This window comes from Fusarium vanettenii (genome assembly GCF_000151355.1).
Source record: "Fusarium vanettenii 77-13-4 chromosome 4 genomic scaffold NECHAsca_3_chr4_2_0, whole genome shotgun sequence".
Lineage (NCBI taxonomy): Eukaryota > Fungi > Ascomycota > Sordariomycetes > Hypocreales > Nectriaceae > Fusarium > Fusarium vanettenii.
The window spans coordinates 2,752,278-2,773,969 of record NW_003315879.1 but is presented as its reverse complement, the minus strand read 5'-3'; the positions used below and the strand labels follow the sequence as shown (position 1 = coordinate 2,773,969).

At 53.4% G+C, this 21,692-nt stretch overlaps 4 protein-coding genes across 4 annotated transcripts; 3 read left to right on the top strand and 1 right to left on the bottom strand.

Moving 5' to 3' along the window:
* Positions 1-4,321: 4,321 nt before the first annotated feature.
* Positions 4,322-7,582, top strand: NECHADRAFT_68652 (uncharacterized protein; the record flags this gene model as incomplete). The annotated part of the gene is made up of 2 exons (XM_003052265.1): positions 4,322-4,354; positions 4,410-7,582. 2 exons carry the CDS (start codon positions 4,322-4,324, stop codon positions 6,927-6,929), a joined length of 2,553 nt encoding a protein of 850 aa, XP_003052311.1. The 3' UTR covers positions 6,930-7,582.
* Positions 7,583-10,320: 2,738 nt separating this feature from the next.
* NECHADRAFT_60402 (uncharacterized protein) lies at positions 10,321-14,231 on the top strand (the record flags this gene model as incomplete). Its single annotated transcript, XM_003052264.1, has 3 exons — positions 10,321-11,763; positions 11,815-12,842; positions 12,895-14,231. 3 exons carry the CDS (start codon positions 10,321-10,323, stop codon positions 13,898-13,900), a joined length of 3,477 nt encoding a protein of 1,158 aa, XP_003052310.1. The 3' UTR covers positions 13,901-14,231.
* A 3,529-nt stretch (positions 14,232-17,760) lies between these two features.
* On the top strand, positions 17,761-19,744 carry NECHADRAFT_60399 (uncharacterized protein; the record flags this gene model as incomplete). Its single annotated transcript, XM_003052263.1, has 5 exons — positions 17,761-17,940; positions 18,072-18,473; positions 18,547-18,846; positions 18,908-18,936; positions 19,037-19,744. The coding sequence occupies 5 exons, from the start codon at positions 17,761-17,763 to the stop codon at positions 19,050-19,052; spliced, it is 927 nt and encodes a 308-aa protein (XP_003052309.1). The 3' UTR covers positions 19,053-19,744.
* A 211-nt stretch (positions 19,745-19,955) lies between these two features.
* NECHADRAFT_79352 (uncharacterized protein) lies at positions 19,956-20,461 on the bottom strand (the record flags this gene model as incomplete). Its single annotated transcript, XM_003051810.1, has 2 exons — positions 19,956-20,309; positions 20,372-20,461. The coding sequence occupies 2 exons, from the start codon at positions 20,459-20,461 to the stop codon at positions 19,956-19,958; spliced, it is 444 nt and encodes a 147-aa protein (XP_003051856.1).
* Positions 20,462-21,692: the final 1,231 nt, after the last annotated feature.

Genomic DNA, 21,692 nt, shown 5'->3' with positions numbered 1-21,692 from the left:
GACAGCTCGGAACGGAGCGGATGGTCTCGTGGCAGCAACGAGCTGTGCTGCGTGATAGGCATGTCTTGGATGTGCCATGGAGTCATGACAGACGCCTGCCGCGATACAGGCGGGCTCGGGGGTTCTGGATCTGGATGTGACGGTTGGTGGTGGGTGTTTGCTTGCTGTTGATTCAGTGAATCATGCACTGGACTGCGCTGTAGCGGATGGATGGATGGATGATCCAGAGCATGGTGGTTGGTGTGGATGGTTGATCGAGGTGGGATTCTTCTGGAGCAGACCCGTGGTGGTTGGCTGGCCGGCGTGATTGATGTTGCGTGCACCTTGTACTGACTGACATCCATATTCATTTGATCATCTCAGGTACAGTACCCATCAACGAACGCCGGCAATACGTCGAAACGGCGGTGGCACGGCTGATGGGTTTCGGCTGGGCATAAGAGGAGGCTTGTGCGACTCCCCGAGATAACAAAGTCTTGCCTATCGTCTGGTATGGGGATTTTCGAAGCGTGATCTACCATGTCTCGGGTCACGACAAGAAGGGGACTGATGTGATGCAAGGACGGACTGCGACAGACTGCGAGTCAGGAAGATGAGGATGCGCTGCATGACATTTCTGTCCTGCTGCTGCTACTGCTTGGTGTGCATCACCAATGCCGGCGCTCGCTCCACCGACTGAGAAATTTACAAGTGCCTGTCGAGTTACCCGGGAATTAGAATGTCGCGATAAGAGAAGAGGCGAACAAATTCTTCTGTTGCACGACAGCAGCCTGACTCTTGTCTTCTTGATGGTTGCCTCTTCTCAACCTCTTGGTTCTCATTCGGGAGTCCACCGAGGAGGCTATATCGGTGTCTCCATGGTCAATAGCGGCATCTCCGGGCCAAGTAAACAAACAACAACATCCATAAAGACGGCGGGTCCATGACCTTGTGCCGTCCGTCAATGCCATGCCATGCCTCCCCCAGCCTTGCTTGGCTTGGACTGTGAGACATGGCTGAGGCGTGAGCACGCACACGGTTCAATCTCTCATCTTTGCCTGCACCGACCAACAACAACCGTGCCGCATTTCCTCGTCGATTCGTGGTCGCCGTGTGTTGCTGTTGACGATGCTTGAGCCTGGACTGGTCCTGTTGGAAATGAAGGCCCAGCGTACAGAGTTCCCGAACCCTCGACTGTAGCCGACGCTACGGCCTCTCTAGATCCCCCTAGAGGAAATAAGCGGCTTGCGCCCATGCTAGATTGGCCATCTAGGCGGAACACCCATCACCAATCTCAAGTGCAGCTCTTGCATTCTCACCTGCTACTCGCCGAGTCGTTGCGCGTCTGGCCTGGTCCTCCTGATCCTGGTTCCACGCCACGCGGGTCAAGAAATAAACGAGACACCAGAACATTGAGAAGGTGACTTGACTCTTCTCAAGTGTAACAATTAAATTGATAAAAATATGATAAAATACATGCGTGTATATAGTAGTAAAGGTAACACTTTAGAGCTCTTTTATATATTGACTTTGTATCTAACATACCACGTTCAGGGGAGGATAGTAAATATGTTTGTACTGGCATCTCTTTTTTTCCTCAACCTCCTGGTGGGTGCACGCCAAGAGGACCCCCACTGTGGTGAGCGACCCGAGCATGGTCCCGTTCGACGACTCCACTCAAGACCATCCAACGCTCGGCGGACTGTTTGGTGTTGCCCTCTCTGTCACTGTCGCGAGTAACCTCTCGGTCTCGTTATCGAGCGGACTTCAGCCCACGGCGAACCCGGAGCGACTGTCTACATAGTATCGAGCGATGACTGTGACCGTTGAAAAGACGATTTTAGTGAATAGTTAGCGAGGCTGGTCCGTCGACCATTGTTAGCCCTCTGTAGCTTGAAGTATCGTGAGTGAAATCATGAGGCGCAAGTTGAGTAAAGATAACCAAAAAGATGGAGTTGATATTGGAACATGTTTCTCTCCCAACCCAATTCCCCGGATACGAAAGTGGCGGCGGGCTGGGCTGAACTGAACTCAACCTCTTGGGTATCCAAATTCTCCATTATTGGATTGTTCCAAGTTTCTAAGCCGGTTCTCTTCTTATCCAGCCTGACCGACAATGACGATGGGGTAACGCGAAAAACCGAGAGGCGATGGATGAATGCGGAGTTGAGGTGAGAGGTGACGGGAAAATCCCTACTCAGCTTGAGCAAGACGTCGCGGTTGAGGTGCGGTGGTACCAGGGATGGATTGGTTGGATCCATCGTTTATCCTGGGATGGTCCAAGGTTGAGTTGATGCAAGCAAGGTAAAAAGCCAGGGCCAATTTCTGATCGGTACGTAAGTAGTCTCCGTCGTCGAAGTCGTAGTCGCAGGATCCCCCAGTCGTCGTCGGTGTTATCTCATCCCGGCTGCAGACAGACCGAGATGCGATGGATGCGGAGCGCACGAAGCGAAGAGGCACTGCTGCTTGGCTGCGCTGCGGATGGCATCAAGGCCCGAGACGACCGCGCGCGAGAGGGAGGCGGACGGTTTCTGGCTGCGCATCTGGCTGCGCATCTGGCTGCGCTCTGCACTGCAATGCGCTCATGCAGGCGGTGGTTGAGCAGTCATCATCATTGGACGATTTCTGGGGATTGCATGCTTTGGATTGGGAATGCCCTCGGCCGGGATGGGGGGGAGACCCTCGTTCAGATGGCGGCAAAGAGACCCAGCAGGGTCCACACCAAGTGGCCGCCCACAGGCTCCTCAAGTGGCTCCTCAGTGGACACCCCGTTGATGGTCATTGCTCCTGAGGCGGGTCACAAGTACCGGATACTTTGCGAGATGGGGTGCGTGCCCCCCAACCTGGCCCCGTCCAGCCCCAATCAGCCGCCCGTACGACCGCTGATGAACCAGCCAGACTGCCAGGGTGTGGTGCTTAGGGGACCGAAAAACCGTGCTAGTCCTGGGAGAGGGTGTCGAGGTGCCAGGGAGTGCGAGGACAGGCCTGAGATGCCCTGTGTTACTGGGCCTGCCAGGTCGTTGCAGAGCGCTGTGATCTCTCTCGACACATCCATCGAGGCAGCAGAATCAGAGCCAGCCAGAAAAATCCCATCCCAGGTGAGACCCTGGTCATTTCCTCTCCTCGACGGGTCGGGTCCCTCTTTGCGCAGCCAGCGCCCGTTCCATATTACTATAGGAACCCTCCAGGCCCCTCCACCTTCCTTTTGGGACCCTTCCTTTACTTCTGCGTCCTCCCGTCTACTCCTGGATCACATCAACGCCATCCTCCTCCTCCTCCTCCTCCTCTCCTTTTCATATCGACAATCCTCTCGAGGCATCCTCACGGCCACGGAGGAATTTGGGTTCGCAGCTGTTCTTGTCTGGTGAACCTGTCGAGGCTTTACAATCCTTTCCCGGTTTTTGGCTCGTTGCTGTGCTGCAACCGCCGCTGGGTTTTCCCTTCCCGTCAAAGGTGAGTCCATGATGCTCCGCGATGATCTTGATTGCATTCCCTTCCATCATTCCCTCTTCTCTTGCGTTTGCTTTGCATGTCTCTCTAAATTGCTTGCTGTTTATCGCTGTCTATTTGTTGCTATTTGATTTGCTGCGTCGCGACAACAGTGAAGAAGGATCCCGTGGTGAAGACGCTCGGGTCTTCGTCACGGCTGCCTACCGCTTCTGTGTCTACCACGGCTTTTCACGCTTGAAAACCGAACTTTGTCTGCTTCTACCTGTCTTCTGCCTGAAAATCTTGTCCTCTTGCAATCCGGAACCTTCGTCTCGTTTGCTACGCTCTGCGCGATTCTCGGTGTCCTGCACTCGCTTCTCCTGGCCAGAAATCTCGTGCTCCCAGTCCAAACCTCTTCTCCGAAGCCATCGCCGCTCCCTCCTCGCCCGTGTTCCGTGACTGCTGCCTCAACGACCATCGAATGCGTGTGACCACGATTACGATTTCGGTTCCCATCTGACAATCCACGGGCGGCAAAGTGAACAGCGAGGCTGTGCAGTGACGATCACCAGTCGACTTACACTTATACAACCATTTTCGCCCTATTTCAGCTGGCATATCATGCCAACACCGCCTGCAGACTGGATGCCGAGATTTGTGCAGAACGCCTTGGACCCTTCGTGCTTTGCTTGCTCACATTTTATACATTTCTTTACGCCTTTTCAGCTGCCGCTTGGCGACGCATCCGACTAACCTTATTGTGAAATAGGTAGAACTTTTGCAACCTTCGATCTTCCTCCGACCGTGATACCCCAGGCGACGCCATCCCTCCCCGGCATCGCTTCTCCCATCCGACCATATAATTTTCTATAACCACGACCGACCCCGCTCCTATGCGTAGTGGACAATAACTATGGATTCAGAAGACGGAGAACTGTTCATAAAGGTATGGTGATATTTGAGAGTTTCAAAAGGTTGGGCAACCCAGCTGACTGATGTAGCAACTTGCCAGCTTCGTGCGGACGCATGAAAAGGCCCTCGCAAACGCCCTTCAGTTGCAACGCCGTCAAACTCGGCACAAATCCTCTCAGAGCACTGGCTCTGCCGCCGCACTCTCCCAGACCTCAACCTCCCTCCCCGACCGACCCGCTACCTCCTCATCCACTTCGAGCTCACTCGCCGCCGCCTTGTCGCTGGGCGCCCTCAGCTTCACCTCCCATAATGTCAAATCGGCCAAGTTGGCGCTCACCCCTCACCACCTATTCTATCTCCTCTCGCGTTTCGAAGAGCTCAACATCAATGTTGGCCCTATGAAGGTCCGGCTGGAAAACCTCCACGACAGCTCATCCTCAGCCAACTATGTCTCGTTCCTCAGCAACACCCAACGGTCAAGGAGCAAGGGTTCCGATATCGATTCCATTCATTCGGTATCGAGTATGCGCAGCGTCATGTCTGGCATGTCTGCCTTGTGGGCCAGCTTTGGCATCGGTGCCAGCATCTCTGCTGCCCGCACTGAGCGCCAGAAGGCTGCTCTGGAAGCCGACATGAAGTACCTTTACTCTGCGTTTACCAAGATTCCCTGTCTTAAGCTGGCACCGGATTGGCGTGCTCGCCTGATCCGTGGCTATGAGGAGTTCCCCTTTGACTCGGCCGTCCCTCTTTACGCTTTCAAGAACCTCCAGGCCCTCGAGGTCAACAGCATCGACTTTCGACAGTTTTTCGGCTGGGATCGCTTGGCCGATCAGCTGCGATCATTGACGCTCAAGCGTGCTGGTGTCGAGGATCCTGCGGACATTCTGATTGAGATCGTATTGGATGACATGGATAAGCGTCGGAGACGAGTTTCCAAATCACAGTCATCACCTACCTCCGCGTGGGCAGGGAGCAGCAGCCCTCGACGAAGCGGTGTCCTCGCTGGCCATCCAGAGCTTCATCGGGCCGCTTCTGCACCGAGCTCTCCTGGTCACCATGTTGATATGAGGATTGGTTCGATGACGCCCAGCGAACATGCTGTGGAAGAAGGCAGCCGCAGGCAGTCTTTGAGCAGAGAGGACCAGGATGATTCCTCCAAGCCTCAACACAAGGAGGCTCGTCCCCGAAGCAACTCACCTCCTCGACCTGCTAGCTCTCGGACTCAGTCCCACCACGTTCGTGGTGGACATCACCGTATGAGGCGATCTGGATCTGGTAGCTCTCATTCCAGCCTCTCGGATTCCTGGGGTGGTCACCATCACGCCCGTGGTAGCTCGGGCAATCTGCTTGCGATGGGCATCCTTCCTGCCTCCAAATGGCGATTCCTGAGACACTTGAGCCTGGCGGAGAACTCCATGACCTCCATTCCTCACAATAGCCTCGCTCCCCTCTCCAACACACTCTACTCTCTTGACCTCTCAGCCAACCTCTTCAGTCAGGTTCCGGACAGCCTGGCCACGCTTACTGCTCTGCGAGCCCTCAACTTGTCACACTGCATGATTGACTCGCTTCAGTCGCTCACTCGCAACCCCCTTCCCGCCATCACAGCCTTGAACCTCAGAGCCAACAGACTTCAGTGTCTGGCTGGTGTTGAGAAGTTGTTCCCCCTTGAGCGACTTGATCTGCGAGAGAACCGTCTGGTTGATCCCATGGAGCTCGCGAGACTGACTGGTATCCCTGATATTCATGAGATTTGGGTGGAAGGTAACCCCTTCACACGCACGCATAAAGATTACCGTGTCACCATCTTCAACCTCTTCCGCAAGACCCCGGGCTACACGGAGGATGTCATCATTGATGGCAGCGGACCCAGTTATGCCGAAAAGCGTATGCTGGTCGAACGCCCTCCCATCCCCGAGTCCGTCCCCGTGGTCAAGCCACAGGCTCCTGAGGTGCCCACTGTTGATGTGAGCAAACCTGCCATCATCTACAATCCCCCCAAGGAGCCAACCGTTCTCCGAAAAGAGCGACCTGCCCCCAAGGCTGTCATGAGCGAGATCAACACAAGTTCGACGCGTCGGCGGAAGACCCCCAAGAGACGTATCGTCGACCTTGCCACGTCTGACACACTCTCCTTTCCCACCCCTGTTGACGTGCACGTGGCGAAGCCAGCTGTCAGACAGCCCAAGGCGCCAGTCACAAATGATGGGAACTATCGAATCTCGCAAGAGCCTGAGACTCAGTTGTTGCCTCCGGCGGTACTCTCCACCCAGTCGGGCGTTGTGAACGCCCCCGAAGTACCCCGAATTGATACCAGCGTGGTACCAAACATTTCCACTATCTACTCCACCGACGACGACCGCGCGGATTGGAAAGAGCCCCAGGATTGGGATGCCAGCGGCGAGATGTATCGCCAGAAGATTGAGGCCTTGCGGAATAAGGTCGGAAACGGCTACCTTTCAGTCCTGAGCGAGGAGAGCTGGGGCTCCAGCCGTCCGGCAGAGTTTTCATCTCCTGGTCTCCCATCTACCCCTGTCATGCGCACCGCTCATACTCCAATCCATCTTCCCCAAGCGCAGGCCATTCACAGTGGCCGAACCTTGGGCTAGACCAAGACACTCACACACCATCTGTATCCGGAGGATGATGATACCCCAATGATACCCCTATATACCCTCTCTGCCGCAGGATTTGGTGGATTCTGCAGCATGATTCAATTCTCCTTGACCTAGCTTGATTCTGGAGAGTCAAGCTTGGCCACACTTCTGTTTTCGACATTTATAAGCATTTTGCGATGATATTACGGAGCATAGCGAGGCGGCGTTTTTGGCAGAAGGAACATTTGCATTTGTTTGAGCATTCAGAGCCATCATCATTACTCATGGTTGCTATTCTTGGTTGCCGGAGCATTCCTGATCATGTTAGTCGTGGTCTAGACGCATATCTAGAACATGCGGGGAAGCAGAATCCCTTTTGAGGGCAGGACTTGCTTCTCAAGAATGCTCAATTTTTTTCCTCATCTATATCGGGAGGGAAACCCCCGACATTGGTTTATTTTGGCTGGAGTCTGGACAAGGCGTTTACGGTACAAGGCTGACATTTGGTTTTGCATTTTGGGGTTGTGTGGCATGGGCTGAAAGAAAAAAGACTTCAGTGGTCGTTTGACAAGGCACACAGTTTGTGGATTTCCATAGTTGAGGGGTTGACAGAGTTGTTGTTGAGATGAGAGTTGCTGTAATACATGGAAATCATGGATCTGTTCAAACTTTGATGCATCTTTGGTGTTTGCTATGACTTGTAGAGGTCTAACTAATCACTTGACTGAGACGTAGAATGATCTTGTCTCACCACGGGCCTTTGTGGGTGCAAATGTGCCTGATGGAATGATCAAGGGTTGCCCTCTCACACAGATCAAGACATAAACAATACTTTAGAACCACAAGGGCGTACTATCTAACCCCTACAGCTGATGAGTGGTCATAGAAAATACGCCAAAATAGTAAAAAATGTCATTATAGCAGAAGCGATACTTTGGATGTCCTTCATTTACTATTCCATTGTTCTTGTTGTGCTTAGAGGTCGATAGGTTATTAGCCGCCGCCCTTAGGGGAGGATATGGTGTTCTTGACCACGTGCCGTTGTAGTTCATCCTTTGGCATTTGAAGAAATGACCCTTCCAGGCACTGGGTGTTCCGGTGATGCCGCCATGAGTGTTGGAGACTAAAAAAAGAAGGGTTGGCTGACGTGACCAGGTCAGCCACGGCCAAGTTCGCATGACCGCACTTAGGCCGGCGCCCCGAATTGGGGAGTGAGGAGGCACTGGGCAATTGTTTGGGGCTTGGCGGCCTCTGAAAGGAGGAAAGGGTTGGAAAGATGAAAGTATAATCTGGCTGGTTCGGGGTCCTTGGAGTGGCAGGTTTCGACTAGTGAAGGTGGTGGGTGGTGGTGATGATGGTGGTGGGAAGGAGAATAGCCCGATGACGATGGTGGGCTGGGCCAGGAGTATCAGGTACATGCTCGAGGGTTTCTTTGGCGCTGAATAAACTGGTTTCAGGTGGGAGTGAGTGGGATGTGGTGTAGATCTAAGGGATGGTTGGATGGAGTGAAGCTATCGCCATGGCAGACATTCGGTGAGGCTGGAGAGACATTTGGGCAATAGACGGATGAGCGATTGGCATGTGTCAACGCCAAGGTTCAGTGCTCGTGAATAGAGACGCACATGAGGGATGTAGGTTGATGCATGATTGCTATCACGTCGGTTTGGTCAGTAATAGTCTAGGTGCTATTCCAAATATTCTTCGGGGTCTCGTCGATCATTCTGAAGGTTTACAGTTCGGTGCTGGCAAGCCATCAAGCTGAGTTGCGACGTGCTTATGGATGAAGGATAGTGACGCTGGTGATCGTCGCATTTTGCTGCGGTGAGTCTCATTTTTGTGGTCATTGCTGCGCCTTGAAATTCGAGAATGCTGTATAATACAAGGGGCGCCTGGGCTAGATCTAGCCGCCCTCATCTGCCATAGAATAGATCTACAGAAATCAATAGCACTGCGTAGGATCGTGAGTGAGCGTCGTGTAACCAGCTATCTGATCAGATTAACCCCAGACCCCAGAAATGAACCCCCTGCCTTCTCGGTCCTTCTACTTACACGTCAACCTCGATGCAAGCCATGTCGGACCCGAGGCGACCGAGTGGATCGGAATAGGCGGCCCCACGGCCGGGGGCGCCGCCGACAAAGCGCTAGGGTCTCTAGATCTGAGGCCATCGTGGCCCGCCATGTATGGATCTCGCATGAACATGTTTACTCCTCCACGTGCGAGCATTTGAGATTCGCGGTTGGGCATGCGCGCACACACGAATATTCGCTGATTGGTACCTCATTTTGCACGGTTTCATAGGTGCGGTCTGTAAGCAATGTCGGATTGGCCAGACTGTGAAATGTGTGCATGACGGACAAGACGACGTGATTCGCTTCAACGACGAGGTCCATGGCGCTCGCTTGAAGAAATGGTAAGCAGCGACAAGAAGCTTAAAGTCTGGCAGGCCTCGGCTTGCGACTCGAGGAGCCAATCTGAGGAGATGGGCGGGCATGTTTTGGCAGTCACCTAGACGTAAGAAAACTTGTACTCACATAATTACCTAACTATATGCTAAATAAGAGATAAAAATAAGGAATAATATTATAAATCTTTAAGTATTTTATTTATTATATTTAGGGACCTTTATTTGCCTCAGAAATTTAAGATCGTTGACTTGGTTTCTCATGTTTTTCTGCAAACGCGTGGCAGTGCACCCAATGATGGCCCCCGCTTCGGAGATTTTCTTGAATGCTCAAGTCCCCGGATTTCCTCCATCTGTAGATCGCTTAACTATGGAACTGAGATTGAGTATTGATTGAACGACATGGTCTTTGCATACTGGCGGCCATTCCGGGTGTTCTCGTAAAGGCTTGGATGTGTTTCAAGAGGTAAAGAACAATGGGATTATTGGAGACTCAATATTGTATAAATGAAAGACACACACCAGCGACATCCTTTATCAATCAGACATCGCAATCCTTCACTTACACAAAGCTCCTCTCCAACAATTGCCATCCATGGCTTTCAACAGGATCGGATCGGGAATTCCCCAGGCTGACTAATGCAAACCCCTGACACTTGGGGCCACGACTCCGGTCTTGGGGTCCGTGCGCTCCAACTTCACGCGTGTATCCATGTTTTTCTACGCCCGAGGCAGAGCCGCCAGCCGACGTCACGTCTACTCCTGATGCTGTCAACTTCCATCAACCATTCACCAACCAAGCCCTATTTCGACTCTTGAACTCGCAGGATACGAGGAAGCACCCGTCCCGGCGTGTATGGCGCCCTCCAGATGACTGGTTACCCCGCCAAACCCCGGACTGAGCCCGCGCGCCACCTTCTCCCTGACGCGCTCATCTACCCGACTCCTGCGCCAGCGAGCCTTCGAATCTCCCATATTCATCGTCTTTAGCTTCTGTCAAGATGGCTCCGGCCTCGCCTACTCCGAGGAGGCCGCCAACTGCTAGGCGCCGAGGGCGTCCTCCCGGTACAACCAACGCTGCTCGCGCCGCGCGGGCCGCCGCGCTCGCAGCCGCAGCAGCAAGCGAGCCCCCTCCAAAGAGGCGCCGATATGTCCCAGGCGGTCCTGGAGGAGGTGGGCGCTTTATCGATTCCGATATGCTCGAAACACCGAGTTCTTCCAGACCTTCCACGATATCGCGATCACGAACGGCCGCGCGCGAGGCCATCAATGGCGACTCTCCCTCCCTGATGCCACGACGAGAGCGAGGCGCTCGCACACGAGCCGCCGGCAACGATGACCTAGAAGAGATGCATTGGGGTTCTGCTGCAGCCATGGCGACTGCCGTCAAGCAGGCCGAAGACTACAAGCCCCGAGAAGAGCGCAGTTGGGAAGACTTTCACCCCAACCTTGATATTGAAGGCAGCTTCTTGGTCCTGCGATCCGAAGAGGTCGACGGGATCCCCCAAGAAACGCCTGATTCTTCTGCTATCCAGACCTCTGGAACTCCGATGAACGGTTCCATGACTCCGTCAAGACAGCCGAACCCCGCATCTACCGGAAACACCCCGAACCCCCAGGGTCGCTCGGACTCGAATCCCACCGATGCTGCTGTCGACACACCGCAAAGGCGCCCTCGCCGTCCGACTCGAGATGTCGTTAGCTTTTATAGCAGCCGGCCTCTTGATCTTGTCGCAACACCAAAAACACCAAAAATCCTACCTATACAGAATCAGACTCCCAAGGAGAAGCTGGACCTGAAACTTCCGTCATATCGCAAGACTAACCGTATCGAATTGTTTGAGAGCAAAACTTTTGGACAAGCTCGATATGTCGACAAGGCCATGAGTAATGTCGGTTATCAAGAGAGCGACCACTACATGCGCCCCGAGCAGAGCCTCATCAAATCTGCTGATGGTAACGCGGAGGATGAGGCAGACCTGACCGAGGCAGCCGCCTCCGAAGAAGCGGTTCACCATTCCAGAATCGGCCGTGTCGAGTATGACATGGACGAGCAAGATGACATGTGGCTGGAGCAGTACAATTTGCAGCGCAAGCAAAACCAGCTTGAAGAAATCCCTCGAGAAATCTTTGAGATCACCATGACCAAGATTGAAAAGGAGTGGCATGCGCTGGAGAAGCGGATACCCAAGCCAAACCCCAAACCGCCTCAGACTCATCGTCCTCGGTCGAGCTCTGCCGCAGCAGTTAACGGCGAGCCGGCGGGTGAGGAGCCCGACTCCAAGTGTGCCATTTGCGACGATGGCGACTGCGAAAACACCAATGCGATCGTGTTCTGCGATGGCTGCAATCTTGCTGTCCACCAGGAATGTTACGGTGTGCCCTTTATTCCAGAAGGTCAATGGCTGTGTCGTAAATGTCAGCTTTGTGGTCGTGGAGTTCCCGTAAGTACAACGACACGTTTCAAGCAGAGCCAATACTAACCAAGCTTCTAGACCTGCATCTTCTGTCCCAACAGCGACGGCGCGTTCAAGCAAACGAATTCTTCGAAATGGTCACATCTGCTCTGCGCCATGTGGATACCCGAGGTCTCTCTCGGCAACCATACCTTCATGGAGCCAGTCATGGACGTAGAAAAGGTGCCCAAGACTCGGTGGAAGTTGACGTGTTACATCTGCCGGCAGAAAATGGGAGCCTGCATTCAGTGTGGAAATAAGAACTGCTACCAAGCATTCCACGTCACGTGCGCTCGCAGATCTCGGCTCTTCCTTAAGATGAAGACGAGCCAGGGTGCCCTAGCTGTTTTGGATGGTGGCATGGTGCTCAAGGCTTTTTGCGACAAGCATTGCCCACAAGACTATGCCCAGGAGAATGGTGTCCATCAGGCCACTCGGGCGGCCAAGAAGTTCTACAAGAGGACCATGAGGAACCGCATCTGGGCTGACAATGCCGCTGTTGCCCATGCTATTGCTGCTGAGCAAAGAAACGCCCTCACGGAGAATCTCGCCGACGAGTCGCAAGGGAGCAAGAACTCTGCTGCCAATGGTGGGGACAAGAAGAAAGGCCAGCCACCAAAGAATCTGTGGAAGTTGCCATCAGGTGCCCCCATCATACCACAGGCTGTCTTTGAAGTCGTGGAGGCGTCTATCCAGCGGTTTTCTTTCCGGAAACGCAAGGACTATCTTGGAGAAGCATGTCGCTATTGGACACTGAAGCGTGAAGCACGCCGTGGCGCAGCATTGATCAAGCGTCTTCAGCTTCAAATGGAGTCATTCTCCTCGATGGAGCTGACAAGACGCGATTTTGCAGCCATGGGACCCAGCGGAAAGGCTAGACTCGCCAGACGCATCCAGTTTGCTGAAGGCTTGATCAAGGATCTTGAGCAAGTCAAGGATCTCTCAGACGAGTTGGTTCTGCGGGAGCAACTGAAAATGGAAGCCGGTGAACTAGAGCAAGATTTTGTGGATGAGTGCTACTTCCCAGTTGCAAAGCTCCTCAACCCTACTATCGAGAGAGCAATATCGTATGTACCCCTGGCGTTGTTTGGTTCCATGATTGATTGCTAACTTTTGCAGATTGGATAAGGACCTGTTCATCGAGGGGTTAAAGAAGCTGCAAACCCGCATAGAAACGCGCTTCTACGTAACGGTCATGTCGTTTGCCACTGACCTATGCGAGGTAATACGAAATGGCATTGCTACGGCCCCTGACAGCGGATCGCCGACGGAAGACTCACGATCTGAGCATCTCGACGCTTTGCCTGTCAAGAACACCTTTGCGGATATACGGGAACGGCGCAAGCTGGGCAAGCGAATCCTTAAGGCGGTGCAGCCCTCCTTGGAGGCTGCTCTGCGAGTTGAATCAGAGATTTCGCAGAAACCATTCGAAGGCTTGCAGAACGAGCTGGAGAGCATGGTAGACCAAAGCATAGAAGCGGGTCGGCCGTCAACCACAGCGAGCCAAGGGAAGCCAACCGATGAGGCTAATGATACTATCATGGTGGATGCCGAGCTTCAAATTACAGTCAAGGCTGACCCGTCGGAGGGGGATGTAATGGACACGATGCCAGATGGCGAAACAGAGGGCGGAAACATCGAGGTCAGTACTAATATCGACGTCGACACTTCAGGTCTCGACATGGTGGACGAAGAGGAGAAACGAAATGGCCTTGCGAATGCTGTCAAGTCATCAGACACGCCCCCAGACACTGACGGATATGTGTCAAAGCCCCGGCCAGCTCAATCAGGACCTCCAACGCCACCACAGTCTAACGGGAGTCTTGGCTTAGAACCACTCGATCCTCTCACCGAAGGAGGAGTGCTCTGGTACCTGAAGGGATACGAGCCTCAGGGAACCTCTGTTCTTGGAGAGCATTGGGCGGGCAGGGACGCTGTCAGAATGCTCAGCGAAGACCTCACAGACATGGATGACGAGGAGCTTAAGGGCCTGGGAATGGTTGTTGACCAAGCAGCCACATCTGTTGTTGTGGAGGCTGATGAAGCCGAAGAAACCGAATCTGTCGGCGGTAAGACGAGGGCAAGCAAGGCGAAGAAGCGGAGGACATCAACTAGGCGAAGATGAGGTTCATGCTGGATGGGTTGGAGCAGGGTGCTGTATCACTAAGGGGACCTTTGTGCTTGCGTTTTCATTTCTCTTTTCACGTTTTAGGGGGCCATATGGCCAAACACACTTGCACCACTGCTGAGCTTGGCGTTTTGAGGCAAGATGAGGGATAATTATAGGGCTAGTTCTAATCTTTGGGGAACCAAGGGCGTTTGCGGGTAGGGAAGATGGTGTTGGAAGGGTCCAGCGATGGATGGATGGATGGATGGCGGTTACGGAACGAGGGAGGGATAAGAGTACGATACAAATGTACAACTTCTATGAGAGCGTTTGATTCAGATACCATGGCAGTTGATCAGCTTGAATGGCATGTTTGTGTGTTTTCGATGCCTTGCTTGAGAGCATGTTGAGAGGTTGAGATGTACGTAATGTTGAGTCCTAGCGGTGAGTTTTCGGAACAATATCTCGATCACGATCGATGGAAACCAATGATATGATGCATATCATGTTCATCATGTCAAGAAGCGTTCCTCTCCGCATCAAGTCGTTTCAATTTAGCCTGTCGATCTGCGCAGAACTACAGAGTCGTTGAAGAACGATGTGAGTCACGTGACCAATATCGAGATGGGAGATGCATGATGACATCTCTCGACATGACGAGGTGCCACACTCGTTCGTTCCAGCTTCCCGTGGCGCATACACCGGCTGCGCGTCCAGCGGGGCCTAGAATGCCCGTTCTGACGCAATGAGGGGGAGAGTTGCCTTTGAAAGGCAACGAACTTTGGGGATTGCATGTGCAGGGCAACTTCGGTGAGAGGGTCTGGCTACATGAGTAAGAACCCGGACGAGGGGAAGGTGTCTACATAAGCTTCAAGGAGAGTCACAGTCACGGTTTGACGCGTATGATAAGGAGGGTTGAAACTCGGCTGGCGGCTAGACGGCTAGGGACGGCTGAGATCCGTAGTTGCGCTGGTCAGATGGTATGCCTAGGTAGGTAGTTATAACTGACAGAGCTGACGTAGGATTTTGGCTGGAAGAGGAACCAGGGACATGTGCTGCATCAACGTTTCAATGAAGAAATATTTGAGTTGGAGCTTTCTGCAGAGTTAGCCAGTGTATATCTAAAAGAGGCAGCCCAAACATAAGTCGGGCAGCCGTGTGGCCCCTGGCTTTATTCGTCGCTCATGCTCTGTGGTGTTTCGACAAGTGGACAGACACAAGCTTGAGCTCTGGGCCGGGAAAAGGAGAGATCAGCAAGTGGGAATAAAGGGGGTCCCGATGAGGGGGACCGATGCAAAGTGATGCGTCGTCTTGGGTTGCGTGGCAAGCAGTTTGGAGAGAAAGGGGTTGAGGGTAACGACTATTTTGAAAAGATAGATGAGAGGGTTTTGTTCAATGGGAATCTATTGAGGGGGGGAAGCCAGTGCTAGTCTAGCATAGGTAGTTTTTGCCCGTCCAATGCACGAGTTTCGAGTCAAGCAGTGAAGATGATACATGGCTGTGATAAGCAGCAAGGTCTCCCCCTCCCCTGACGCCGAATCAGCTCCTTTGAACTCAACGACGCACGCGACATGCTCTCGCTCCTCGTATCGTGTCTGCTCGGTCGCAAGAGAACGCGTCTTTGCACATCCCGCGGAACGAACTAACTGGGTACTTATGGCACGGTACGGTACGGCACGGTGGAGAGCGGGACAAGGTACCTAAGAGAGGCTGAGCAGAGCGAGCTCTATTAAGCGCCGACGAATCCGGTCGCTAAAGCTACGCAGGAGGTTCGAGAGTTGAGACTCGTCGCCCTCGATTGATGATTTCTGCCCCTGGACTGGGCAAGGTGTCAGATGGGTAAGGTTGGCACTGCCGAGATTCGACTATTACTACTTGGACCTGGGTTACGTAGAGCTAAGCCTGGGTGAGTGTGAGTGTGAGTGTGAGTGTATCGTATCCATGGGCACCCAACGGGCAGCAAGCAGATGAGACTCGGAGATGGAGGACGAGATGAGACGCTGGCTTGTGCCAAGGAGTACTCCGTAGTAACGGGAGCAACATACCTATGTAGGTAGAAGCTCCAGAGAGGGGTCAGTCGGTCGGTCGGTAGCTGTACGACGACGGGCATGCAGAGGGAGGTCGTCGGAAGGCCCCGAAGCCCCCGGCTCAGGCTGCGTTCCAGTCTTGGACGATACATACGATTGTGCCATCCATCCATGGCAGGGTAGATCCCTTTCTCTGCCTGGCATCCAAAGCCAAGCTCTCAAGAACCTTGGAAAAGCGACCAGCTTGGACCATTTACAACCAGATACGGACTTGTAACGAGAAAGCAATTATAGCGGCAGCCCATCATCAGCACCTGGCGCTAGGTACAGCTCAGCGAACCCGACAGCGCCGGCATCCCTGTAGCCGCATCCCCAGAGTGCCAGCCCGCAGTCCCATTCCAGGCTTTTACAGGCACCTCTCTTAGCGCCTACAGGTACCCAGAGGCTAGAGGTAGGACAGGCAGGTGCCGTGCGTCCCCTTTGCTTTGACCAAGGAGAGCGAGAAAAAAAAAACCCCCCTTCCAAAAACCTTCAACCCTTCAACTCAACCGACGAAAACGAACGAGACGAAGACTTACGTGTTTGCCCATCGCCAACACGCACTGCGACGCATATCATATCGATATCTCGACCATCCGCGACGACGGCTTTTTCTCTTTTTTGACAAAAGAGACGAGACGACGACAGACGAACCACCGTGTCCGTCCCTAGAAACCTGAACCCGACTCTCCAAATTTCCCTTCCCTGATCGCGCGCGCCCGACCGGCCTGCCCCAACAACAACGGGTTGCAGAAAAAGACGAACGAGCATACCCTCCCCTCTCCCCCAAACGACGATCGTGGCTCTCCTTTGACAGCCTCTACTTGATCTTCCTTTTTTAATATCGGCGACGAAGCGTCACATATAGACGCCAACTTCTCTTTTTTCCTCTCCCCGCGAAAGAAAACAAGAAACTCGCTGCCCACTTTGCTGCTGGCTGACGGTGGTCTTCACCCCCCCTACTGGCTCGCCCCCCCATTTCTGACGCCCTGTACCTGCCCGTCTCTTTCTGGTACAGCTATCAACAACCAAAGTCGGTGGCCCACTGCGGCAACCACGACGACGATTTTTTCTCTCTCAACTTGATCTGATCCCGTTGGTAAATACACGGTTACTGCTCTCGACGAACGACATTGTCTACTCTGTCCCTGTCGCTCTCACCGTCTTGTCCGCTTTCTGTCAAAGAAAGTCCGACCCTTCCAGAGAGACGTGATCCCTTCACGGGTGAGTTTTTGTGTTCCCCCGATGGTCGGTCGCCGCGCCGCCTCTCCCTCTCCTCCATCCAGCCCAAGTCCAAGCCCAGTCCAGTCATTGATGGAAGTCCCCTCTTGCCTTTGCCCCCCCTCCCCTCCTCTCCCGCACCGCACAGCACAGCACCAAATGCACGCACGCACTACCACGCCCGCCTCCATGCTCCTCCTCCGGCTTCTCCCCCTCCAAATTTTCTAATGCCCCCCCTCGCTCGCTACCTATTCCCACCGTCGCAACGCGCCTCATCTTCTCCCTCGCTCGCATTGTCAACGTTTTTTACTCGACCCCCGCCCTCTCGGTTGCGGCGTTAGCGAGTCCGAGGCGTTGTTTTCTCGTCTTCTCTCTTGTCTTTGAGTCTTGTTGCCACGGTTCACCGGCTGACTGGGCCAGGTTTTTGCGAAAGTGCATCCATTTGGCATCATATTTCACTCGACGACTTTCACCCCGCAGCCGACCTGATTAGAGATCTTGCTTGCCGCTTAGCTCTCCCCGCCGTTCCCCCCACGACCTCCCTCCCTCTATACTTTCTGCGAGCCGCTCTCGCAAGCACATCCCTCTGAAATGGCAGACCAACATGAGGTTGATCTCGATTCTATAATCGACAGGCTACTCGAGGTGCGAGGCAGCCGCCCAGGCAAGCAGGTCCAGCTCCTCGAGGCCGAGATCCGTTATCTCTGCACCAAGGCCCGCGAGATCTTCATCTCCCAGCCCATCCTCCTCGAGCTCGAGGCCCCTATCAAGGTATGTCATCTGACCGCGCATTCCGGCCTCAAAAGTTCGAGACATGGTGCTTGGAATTGGCCTTTGGTGCTCAGGTCTTGAGCGATGCCGGGAAATTGTCATGCTGACTCACCGGCTTCCGCCTCGTCCAGATCTGCGGTGATATCCACGGACAGTACTACGATCTCCTCCGACTCTTCGAGTACGGTGGCTTCCCTCCCGAGGCCAACTACCTCTTCCTCGGTGACTATGTCGACCGAGGTAAGCAGTCCCTCGAGACCATCTGCTTGCTCCTCGCCTACAAGATCAAGTACCCCGAGAACTTCTTCATTCTGCGAGGTAACCACGAGTGTGCTTCCATCAACCGTATCTATGGCTTCTACGACGAGTGCAAGCGTCGCTATAACATTAAGCTCTGGAAGACCTTTACCGATTGCTTCAACTGCCTTCCCATCGCTGCTATCATCGACGAGAAGATTTTCACCATGCACGGCGGTCTGAGCCCCGATCTCAACTCTATGGAGCAGATCCGCCGTGTGATGCGTCCCACTGACGTGAGTTTTTGCTGCGCTGTGCCACGGCGGTGGCGCGGCGTCGTCGTCTGAGCGCTGTGCTGATGTGTTCTAGATTCCTGACTGCGGTCTCCTGTGCGATCTTCTCTGGTCGGATCCTGACAAGGACATTACTGGTTGGAGCGAAAACGATCGTGGTGTCTCATTCACATTCGGCCCTGATGTCGTTTCTCGCTTCCTCCAGAAACACGACATGGATCTCATCTGCCGAGCCCACCAGGTTGTCGAGGACGGCTACGAATTCTTCTCCAAGCGTCAACTGGTCACCCTGTTCAGTGCGCCCAACTACTGCGGTGAATTCGACAACGCCGGTGCTATGATGAGCGTGGACGAGAGCTTGCTCTGTTCATTCCAAGTATGTGATGGTGTCCCACGGCGCATACTGAAGACCATACTGACCCGATTTTCCCCGACAGATCTTGAAACCCGCCGAGAAGAAGCAAAAGTATGTTACAAACAGAGCTGGCAGCACAAGCAAATCAGCAAACTCCCCGCGCAAGATGAAGACTTGAAGAATTTATGCCAACAATTTTCGCTTTCACTAGGTTCGGCCGACGTTAGACGACGACATCCTCGAACGATGTGGATGACCGACCACCGCGACGAAGAACGAACGACTTGACTCGAGACCCGTCTCGATCGAAGCGCACCCCCAATCTCCGCCGTCTCGCAGCTCGCCTTGCCACTGAGCGTGGCAGGGAACGTTGGGTCACTGGGAGGGTGTCGGAACTGAAAAGGCGCCGGTCCGCGGCGCTGACTTTTGCGAAACCCGAATCGTCTCTAATGCCTCTATGCGAACTTGATAACGACAAACGGCTGTTTCTTAGCTCACAGATAAAACATTGACATAACTTGTTTTTTTTGAGTTGCTCACAGTTCTCGGATCCCATGCACAATCCACAGGGCAGGCGTCATGGTGCCATATATGTCTGTCGCGCGTAGGCCGGCCCGTGGATGAATGCAGTTCGGGAGACTGACTTTTCTCAACCTTTTTTTGTGATGACGAGAACAACGGTTCTTGACTGGGAGCGATCGATGGTTACGTACGACACATTCCACGGACGAACTCTAGTGGTCATATTTCCTTTTCGTTGCTTGACGACACCCATGTATAAGTTTGTGTTTGGCTGGGGAAGGGCAGGACGGAGCAGAGAGCGTTGCCGGATTTTTTTCAAGGAGGCATGATGGAGCTTGGAGAGGTGTGGGGACACGATGTTAGAACAAATGTTTATTTCATGACAAGCCTTGATGGTAACTTGAGAGTCCCTGCGTCAGTCTATTCGTTTGAGACATGTAGTAGAGAGGTAAGACGCTCCGGGTCTTGGCCTTGGTGTGTATAGTGGTGTGAATGGTAGACGGAACTCTTGCTAGACAAGTGAGCCGGAAACCTCACATCAGCGAGGTTGAATATTGTTCAACCTTCAGGTAATGCTGTTCAAGAAGTTCCCAAACTTGAAAACTTGCTCACTGACAATCTTCACATTTCTCGTCTCCTCCCTGGCTCGCTTCTCCTTGCACGGCCTTTTCCTCTGCTTGCTGAGGTTGAGCCGCCTTGTTCTCCTCAGTCTTTTTTGCATGCTTCCCATCAACATGGCCGAGGTCCCTCCCAGGTTCGACAACATCCCTCACTCTCCTCTTGAGCTCCTTGGTCTCGGGGAAGCCACCATCCTCTCGCCGGTCCCAGAGCACCTTTGTCGAAGCGGTCTCGGCTTCTGGGGCCTGATGTGTTATAGAGACGATAAATGTGCCCCCGGTAGAGGGTTGGAGAGCAACTTCGCCGAGGACGTCGGAGAAGGTAGACAAGAGTTCTTGAGCGTACTTGGGACCTATCAGTCAAAGTCCTTCAAGTGAGAGGAGGGGGGGGGGGGGGGTTGACTTACATAGGCTGCGCGGAGATTCCACTTGCACTGCGTGCAGAACTGGATCGCCACGCGAGGAAGCGCCGTCGACTGTGGTACTTGGCTAGCCATGACTGCCTATTTCCTATTTCTATCTCGTCGAGATGATCCTGGTCTTGGCTCTTCTTGAAGGATTGCCTTTGAGGCGTTGAGTGTCTCAAAGCTCGACTTGACTCGGGCAACAAGTTGACCAACAAGGTTCCCCTATTTCTGCCGAAATGCTCTTCCAAAAATAAAACACCCTCAAATTCAATTCGAAAAAGGGTCAAAAGTAAAAAGTAAACAATCAAATTCTCAAAAGTTAGAAAAGGCTCAGCAGCAGGAATGTAATTCCACTCAACATCTACCCCTCCAAACCCCTGATGCAAAGCCCCGCGGTCGGCCCCTGTACAGTAGGTGCGTCTAGCCTTTTTTTTTTTCCCTGCTGAGTAATCGGGAGGTTCTGCATTTGGAATGGCGTGAGAGAAGTGGAGAACGGCCGCTTCCTTCCTTTGAACGCGGCGGGTTCGGATCCGCGAACGGACGGACGGGCAGATGCAGGTCTCGTGACTTTGACGAGAGACAATGCGGGATGGACAAGGTGGTGGTGGTGGTACTGGAGGTGGGAGGTAAAGACAGTGAGGAGGCTCTTGATGCCGGCGTGATTACTCTGATAAAGAAATGGCCTTTCCAAGGACACGTAAAACAGAATGACACGAGATTGTCGCGAAGGAAGCTCAGACAGAAGATGTAGTATACTCATATTAAAGCCCATCAAGTCATGAGAAAAAATATATTGGCTGGCGGGAAAACGTACACGACATGGAAAGGATAGAGATGATAACAAAAAGAGGATGATAAAAAAAAGGGAATTATTACATTTGCGCAAGAGCCCGATCCGTGACCGCTCCCCAGACCCAGACCCATTGTGGTTCAAACCCTCCCCTTTCTTGATTACCTCTCTGCGTTGCTCGTGTCTCCCCTCAGACGAGGCAGAACCACAAGACGCAAAGAGACGAATTAAACATCAACATCGTTCTCGCCTCCCGTCAACTCCAGCTCCCCTGCTCTGGCTCTCGGTTTCGTGACCCGCTCCACTGGTATCTCGGGGTATCTCGATCTGGGTCGCTGTATTCAACTGGGTCCTGCACGCCGGTCATTTCTCCTCCCATCTCGCGCTTCGTTGACGGGACCTGTCGTTCCTGACAGCATCCCAAGGGTGACGATCGTGGGTGTCGTTGTGTTGTGATGTCGGTAGCAGGTGCTTCGATATCCAGAGCCTTATCCTCCTTGGCCGTCCGAGTCCTCTCCCCACTTGGTACCT